Below are 8,110 nucleotides of genomic sequence, written 5' to 3'. Positions count from 1 at the left end.
TCCAGGACTTGGCCATGTGGGAGTGTCCAGCACCTTAACCACCACACCACCTGCTGGTCCCTCTACATGTATTTTTAAAAGCTGAAAATTTAATTTGCTAAAATCAAATGTGCTTTTTTTTTTTTTTTGAGAATTTTTTGCTATAGGGCGTGTGTGCTCACCAGAGAGAGACAGAAAATGAGAAATCACCCCCTGGGGGGGATGACCACGCTGCAATCCCTTCTCCTCCATTCTCCTCTCTGGATCTTGGGCACACATGCACAGCGCACCTGGCATGAATTTAGCCACCGGGTCCGGGACTCGAACCACAGTTGACTACATGGGAGTCCAGTGACAGAGCCATTATGCCATCTGCTGGTACCTGTGCTTAATGTTTAATTTTTATAAGTGAAAATATCTATCTTTGAAATGGGGAGGGAAGAGGGCCCACAGATAGTGTGATAGTTAAGCAGCGGGATTCCACATGGCCAACTGCACAGTTCAAGCTCCAGACCTGGTAGCTTGAAAAATCACACTAGGCACTTGTGTGGTTTGTGCCCAAAATCCTGAGAGGTGAATGGAGAAGGGACTACAGAGTGGCCAGGCCCCCTGGGGGAACGTTCTCACTTTCCCTTTTTTTCCCTCTCCAGCAAGCCCAAGCACCCAAAAGCAAACATTTGGAAAAAAAAAAAAAAAAGGGGACCAGAAAGTGGGGTACATCACTGGATTACCACAGGGCCAACTGTGGTTTGAATCCTGGACCCAGTGGCTTCAAACTCACACCGAGCACATGCACATGCCTGCCCAAGATCCCAGGGGGAGAACAGATAAGGGATTGTGGTGTGGCAATCCCCACTGGGGGGTGATTTCTCGCTGTCTGTCTCCATCTCTCTGGCAAGTGCACATGCCCTACAGCAAAAATCTTTCTTAAAAAAATAGTAGTAGGAGTATCATACGAAATTGATAGCAACAACTGCACTATACTTTTTAAAATTGTGGCTACACTATAATCCCTTCTCTTCCATTCTCCTTTTGGGATTTTGGGCATGCAGGGACACATGCCTGGCATTTCTCAAACCACTTGGGTATAGGACCAGAACCATCTAGTTGGCTACGTGGGATCCAGCCACCTTAACCACCATGCCACCAGTTGGTCCCACAGGGAACGCTTAAAAAGAAAAAAAGAGAAAAACTTACCCTTTGACAGGATTATTTCAGAAGTTGCTGGTTATTTCTGAATTGAAACTCAGTAATAAAGAACTGTGGCATCATAAGTAACTGTGGCATCATAAGTGGAAATTTTTTTCATAGGATCAGTGGTTTCATAGAATATATGAGTTTCTTGTATATATCTATAACCCAAATGATGTCAGCTGACATGGTCTGTGCCTTCACACCTGCATATCCCAAACTAAGCAAAAAGGAGCAATGCTCAGACCCATGTCCATTGTTTTCATTGACTATATAGTTGCCAGAGGACCGCAGACTAATTTTTATAGTGCCAAGGACATAAATATGTATGTTTTTCCTTATCTTAATTCCACTATCTTTGTGAAGTAAAAGCTCCTTGAAAACTACAAAAGGGAGCCAGCTGGTAGCAAGGTGTTTACAGTGGCTGGATTACACGATAGACCACAGTTTGAGTCTTGGACCCAGTGGCTTGAAAGACACATGCGTGCTTGAGTGCCCAAAATTCTTAGAGAATGAGAGCTGGCCGGTGGCATGGTGGTTGGGGGCACTGGACTCCCACGTGGCTGACCGTGGTTTGAGTCCTGGACCTGGTGGCTTGTTTTCTTACTTTACCCCTCTCTGATCAAACTGGGAAATAATAATAATTATAGATAAAGTTAAATAATTCTTTAAAAAAAGTTCCTAGAGAATGGAGAAAGGACTGTGGTATGGCAATCCCCCCAGGTTAGGGGGTGCTTTCACACTTTCCCTCTCTCTGTCTCTGTCTCTCCCTGGCAAGCACATGTGCCCTATAGCAAATTACAAAAATAAAAGTGAAAAATACAAAAGGTTCAGAAGCAAATGGTTAAGAAGTTTCTGACATTAAACCACCTTGTTCTTTTAAAATAATCATATTCTATAAGCATGTGCCTGCAAGTGTAGCAAAAAACAAGATGGATTAATCAATCAAGTTCCAGAAGTTATACTCAGAGGAACACAAATTTATAAAGACTGACAGTTTAATTATGACAAAGCTGAAACATTTATATTAGGTGAGGACTAAAACATGAATGACAGACTTTAAGGTGAATGGGCTTCTGAAGGTCCATGATACAAACGGGGATGGAAGGCCCCACTTTCTACAAAAGCCTTGATGAGAAAGTTTTGTAGTATAGTTCAAAACAAAACAAAAACAGAAGAGGTCCTAGAGAAAACCAAGTATTTTTGCACAGTATTTCTTAATGTCAGATTGTGTAACGTTTCTATTAGTAAAATCAATTTATTTTATTTTATATTTTGGCTTTCAAACGGAATTTTAGAAAATACCTAGTAAGAATATTGTTCTGAAAGTGCTTCTTCTTAAGTTCTTTGGTATAATTTGGTCATTTTGACAGTAATCAACCCAGGAAGAAACTTTAATTTCCATGTGTCAACAAAAATGCAAAGAGTACAAATGTTTAGAAAATCACGACTAAGGAATAAATTATATTTGACCTCATGGAAAACAGAACTCTAAAGTGTCACTTGTGTTCTCATGGCAAAGCCGTCCGTGCTGCCTATTAGAGCATCTCACTTCGTTTATAGTACAGAAATGTTACATAAACTTCTTGATTATTAGAGTAACTACTCTCTATTCTCTAAAGTACAAGAGGCAAGTTTCAGCTTGAAAAAAAGGGTAATTTCGAGTTTTATAAAGTTCTACTCTTTTGTGCTTTCTGAGATTCAGTGAGCGTCAATATCTAAAACGTAATGTCAGTTTGCAGAATGTTAAAGATCAAGCTTTTATTTCAGGAAATAGCTAATTTTCCTCTTGAAGCATTTTCTCTATTTCCTTATCCCAGTTTTCATCTCGTTTCTCTGATTCTGTCACCACTTCATATTCTTGAAGCTCCTGTTGTAGTTCTTTTTCCCAATCTGCAGAATCCTCTAAAAGAAACAAATGAAGAAATACATTATTTCTAAACTGATCACGCTGGTGTTAACAATTCAGTCAACTTTATCTATGTATATATTTACCACAGTAATTTTGCTCTGGCTTTTCTCTTTATTTAGATGGATAATTAATAACTAATATTTGACTGCATGCAAATTAATTTTTTTGAATTCTTTATTTTATTTGTTGTTATTATTTTAAAATTTTGATCATGGAGAGATAGAAAGAGAGAGAACGGGAAAGTGAAGAAGCAAGCTGCCAGGTCTGGGACTTGAATCGCAGACAGCCATGTGGGAGTCTAGCACCTCAACCACTGTGCCACACACCAGCCCCAATTTTTTTTTTTTAAGAGAGAGATTTTGCTATAGGGCACGTGAGATCACCACAGAGATTGAGAGACAGAGAGACAGTAAGCAAGAAATCAGCCCCCAGGAAGGGTGGCCACGCCGCAATCCCTTCTCCATTCTCCTTTCAGGATCTTAGGCATGCATGCACACGCGCCTGGTATGAGTTTAAGCCACCGGGTCCCAGGTGGTCGACTATGTGCGAGTCCAGCGATGTAACCATTAAGCCATTTGCTGGTCCCTGCAAATTAATTTCTACCAATGATGATGGTGGTAGCAAAAATAGCTAATGCTATTGCGTACTCAACCAAGCCGGGCGCAGTTATGCTTTCTATGCTTAGACCAATCCACGACAAGACACTCTTATTAGCCATTTCTTCCAGATGGGGAAACAGAGGCTTAGAGAGGCTAAGTGACTTGCCCAAGACCACACAGCTTGCCAGGAACAGCTACTATCCATGGATGGAAGCAGACCTGCAGGCTCCACAGCCTGTGCTTATTAACCACTATGCTAACAAAGATCTCATCTCCCAAGAGTGGAATGTCAGTCAGCAGGATCTTTTTTTTTTTTGGAGAGGTTTTTGCTATAGGGTGCATGTGCTTGCCAGACAGACAGAGACAGAGAGATAGAAAGCGAGAAATCACCCCCCAGGGGGGATGGCCATGCTGCAATCCCTTCTCCTCCATTCTCCCCTCGGGATCTTGGGCACGCACGCACGCACATGTGCCCGGCGTGAGTCTAAGCCACCAGGTCCAGGACTTGAACCTCAGTCGACTATGTGGGAGTCCAGCGACATAGTCATTCATTACGTTAACTGCTGGTCCCAGTCAGCAGGATCTTAAGTCAGGCAGTCTCTGGCCAAAGTCTAGCCTCTCCTATGGTGCGGTGCTCCATGCTCTCATGGCAGACTTCCATGTGGGGATTAAGAGCAGCACCTTGGGGGCCAGTAGATGGCATGGTGGTCAAGGGCACTGGATTCCCCCATGGCTTACTGTGGTTTGAGTCCTGGACCTGGTGGCCTACTTTCTCACTTTCTTTCCCTCCCTCTCTCTCTCTCACTCTATCCCTCTCTTGTCAAATTAAAATGAATAAATATATATAATTAAATGATTCTTTATTATTATTATTTGTTTTAATTTGACCAGAGAAAGAGAGAAAAAGAGAGAGAGAAAGTGAGAAAGCATGTTGCCAGGTCCAAGACTTGAACATTGTCCATGTAGGAGTCCAGCACCTTAAACCACCATGCCACCTGCTGGGCCCTGTTTCCAAGTTTTGGCAATAAATATCTCTATGAAGGTTTAGGTGTGTAAATGAGTTTTCGACACTCGCCAGAGAGAGACGGAGAGACAGAAAGTGAGAAATCACCCCCTGGGGGGATGGCCATGCTGCAATCACTTCTCCTCCATTCTCCTCTTAGGATCTTGGGCACACAGACTACATGCGCCCAGCGTGAGTTTAAGCCATAAGGTCCAGGACTCGAACTGCAGTTGACTGCATGGGAGTCCAGTGACATACCATTACACCAACTGCTGGTGGTCCCCAACTAAAATAATTCCTAATTTTAAAAAAAAGGCTGCACTTTGGGGTCAACAGGTGGCATAGTGGTTGCGGGCACTGGACCCCCACATGGCCGACCACGGTTTGAGTCCCAGACTTGGAGACTTGAAACTCATGCCAGGCACGTATGCGTGCATGTCCAAAATCCCAAGAAGAGAATGTGGAGAAGGGACTGCAGTATGGGCATCCCCCCTTGGGGATGATTTCTCACTTTCTCCTGTCTCTCTGGTGAGTTCATGCATCCTATAGCAAAAATATCTCTTAAAAAAAAAGAAAGTGGGGACCATCAGGTGGCATGGTGGTTAAGGCACTGGACACTCCCACATGGCCGACCAGGGTTCAAGTCCTGAATCTGGTGGCTTGCTTTCTCACTTCCTCTCTCTCTCACTCTCACCCTCTGTCTCTCTCTGGTCAAATTAAAAAAAATAAGTGAATGAATAAATAAAATACAATAAATAATTATTTAAAAAAAAAAAACAAAGAAAGAAAGAAAATCATGCCAGGTGTGTGTCTGACCAAAATCCCAGGAGGAGACTGAAGGAGAAGGGATTGTAGAATGGTCATCCGCCCCAGGGGGTGATTTCTCACTTTGCCTCTCACTGTTTCTCTCTGACAAATGCACGTGCTCTATGGAAAAAAACAAAAACAAAAACAAAACAAAAAAAAGAGCTGCACCTTTCCACTTGGACACTCAACACACACTCTTGTATGTGTGGTGTGCATGTGTGTGCATGTGCACACATGGATAGAGCATCTGCTATGTAGTGTAACTCAGTAGCTATAGAGAAAACAAGTATAAAATGTTTCCAATTCTTTGTGTTATGTAGGACACCAGCAACTCCACAGACATTATTAGGTGCTCAACTCCATGTTAGGTACTGCAGGAGGATAGGAAGGTGAGGTGGAGCTGCCCTTGAGGAGCTCACCATTTAGCCGGGGAGCCAATACACATAATACATAAAAGAAGTGATGCAAATACTAACTTGGGTGGGAATCCAGGGAAAGAACAGTTTAGCAGGATCAGCCTGCCAGTGCTTGATGAATCCTCACCCAGCCTCTTCCAGTCTCCTGGGGGCCTCTGCTACTGTTGTCATTACCAGTAAAAAGGGAATCAGTGTGAACTGTGCCCTAGCTATTGCCTAAGGAACAAGGGGCACCCGCCCTCCTTCCGTGGTGGCCAGTAGCCATCTTTTATCAGAAACCAGACAGAGGCTGGGAGGGGGCCAAGAGGCCCAGAGTCCAGGTTTTCACATCTCTGCCGGCTTCTCTTTTTCTGCCGGGCCTTCCCCTCCTCCTTCCTTCTCAATTCTTTCCTCCAGAGTTCCTCCCTCTGCTGCAGCAGCAAAGTAGCTGCATGCAAATAGGGCTCAGGTTCAACTGTTGAGGCTACTTTTCTAGCTGGTGCTCTTTATACAACTGTGGGCATGGCTGGCTTCCTGGATGCATTGTGTGTCTGAGAAGGCTTCAGGAGACACCGTTTGAGGATGATTAACCCAATCTTTTGCTTTTCATTTAGTGGAAAGCCAAGAACTTGTCCTGATGGGCCAAAGGAAGTAGCCCCCCTCAAGCTCCTTTTTTTTCATCTTTGCTTTTTAAAAGCTGCCTGTTCCTTCCCAGAAGTGATGCTCTTTTTGCATACAGCAGCTGGGAAAACAATCTTCTTAGCCAGGCACAATGCCAGATTTTAAAGCAGAAGGCTGGAGGGCAGTAGTTTCACTTCGTGGTGCGCATGCTCTCGCCCCATTCCTGGCCACACAGCCTTGGGGCTGGATGCCTACTGCATCACTTAACTTCTGAGTCTCAGTCTTTCTCTTCTAAATTGGGGGTTTCACTAAAGGAGCTCAAATGTCAAACCAGATTTCTGAACGTTTGATCTGCTTCTGTGAGTGCTTAAGGCAGAAGGACTTGAGGTTTGTTAGAATCCACCTTCTGGTGGGAACTGTGATGCAACATTTACAAACTGTGTACATCATCTTCAAAACAATGATTTTCTACAACTGACTTTGGAAATAGGGAAGAGACCAGTTCCTTTGTGCTGTTTCTTACCTTCTAGTGCTGCTGTCTCCTCTTCCTTTTTGTCAAGCACTAGTTGCTCCATTTCTTTCTTCAGATCTTCTTGATTTAAGCTACAGGCATCGAAAGCATCACTGACAAACTCAGAAACACCTGGGCTGGTGGAAATTTCTTCCTCGTCCTGAAATGCAACACATGAGCTCTTGAAACGGTTTTCTGTGACAGTCTTGTGCTAGAATTCTGGTTCACTGCTGTCCCCCAAATTAATGCAGCCTCATTGCCTTCCCATGCTCTGCTAGCTGGAAGACAATGTTCACTGCTCTTCACCCTTCTAACTTGCACGGTTGCTTGGTCACTAGATGAGTTACCACCTGAGGCTATTCTTCTCACCCTTGGTTTGGATTGCTCCAACCATTCTCTCTAATCCCTGGTGAGCACTTCTAGAATTATTTGTGCTGGTGAATTGCCTCATGTCTCAGCTGTAGGTCCGTGACTATCCAAGAACTGGCCTCTTGTACAAAACAGGTAAAATCTATACTGGCAAGTAGCTTTAACTAGTATCAACAATAGTTAACACAGTTACTTCATTTCCAAACATCAACTACTAGATACAATGGAAACTGTATTACCTCTTGAGTTTTAAGCTGAGATTTGATTACAACAGGTGGGGTTTTGGGCCGTACTGCCTCTAAGAAGTGAGAATAAAAGAGATAATAATTGTTTTATTTAGTTCTAAATACATATTATATAATAACAGCTAAAATATTCATAAGTATGATACTAAAAATTTTCAGAAATGAGCTCTTATGTTATGCTTTCAGCTTTTCATACATTATTATAAGAAATAGCCATGTAAAAACCATCTCAACCTCTTATTCTTGGGGATATTCTTATTTTTTTAGATAGGGTCTTACTACATTTTGTTCCTCCTTCCTCAGCCTGCCAAGTAGCTAGACTATAGGCATATGTAACTACGTTCAGCTTTCGGGTAGGCTGAGAATTGAACTTGGCCTCCTATGTGGCCTGAGCCTGCAGAGTAGCAGTGTCTACCAGCATATGCTACCAAAGCAATATTTTAAATATGTCATCACAGTTAGGGCCCCTTTTATAAGA

General features: G+C 43.0%; 1 protein-coding gene across 1 annotated transcript in view; it reads right to left on the bottom strand.

The window, feature by feature from the left end:
• Window positions 1–2,150: 2,150 nt before the first annotated feature.
• The window catches only part of SYAP1 (synapse associated protein 1), a 60,788-nt gene continuing 54,828 nt past the window's right edge, over window positions 2,151–8,110 (bottom strand). Inside the window, exons 9-11 of the mRNA XM_014591373.2 lie at window positions 7,627–7,685; window positions 7,031–7,178; window positions 2,151–3,075 (exon numbers count right to left, since the gene is read on the bottom strand). Of these exons, the coding sequence (XP_014446859.2) occupies window positions 2,948–3,075; window positions 7,031–7,178; window positions 7,627–7,685 (335 nt within the window). The 3' untranslated portion in view covers window positions 2,151–2,947. The remainder of the gene's footprint in view (window positions 3,076–7,030; window positions 7,179–7,626; window positions 7,686–8,110) is intronic.

Source organism: Tupaia chinensis, unplaced genomic scaffold (genome assembly GCF_000334495.1).
Source record: "Tupaia chinensis unplaced genomic scaffold, TupChi_1.0 Scaffold000567_1, whole genome shotgun sequence".
Lineage (NCBI taxonomy): Eukaryota > Metazoa > Chordata > Mammalia > Scandentia > Tupaiidae > Tupaia > Tupaia belangeri.
This window is presented reverse-complemented; position numbering and strand designations above follow the sequence as displayed.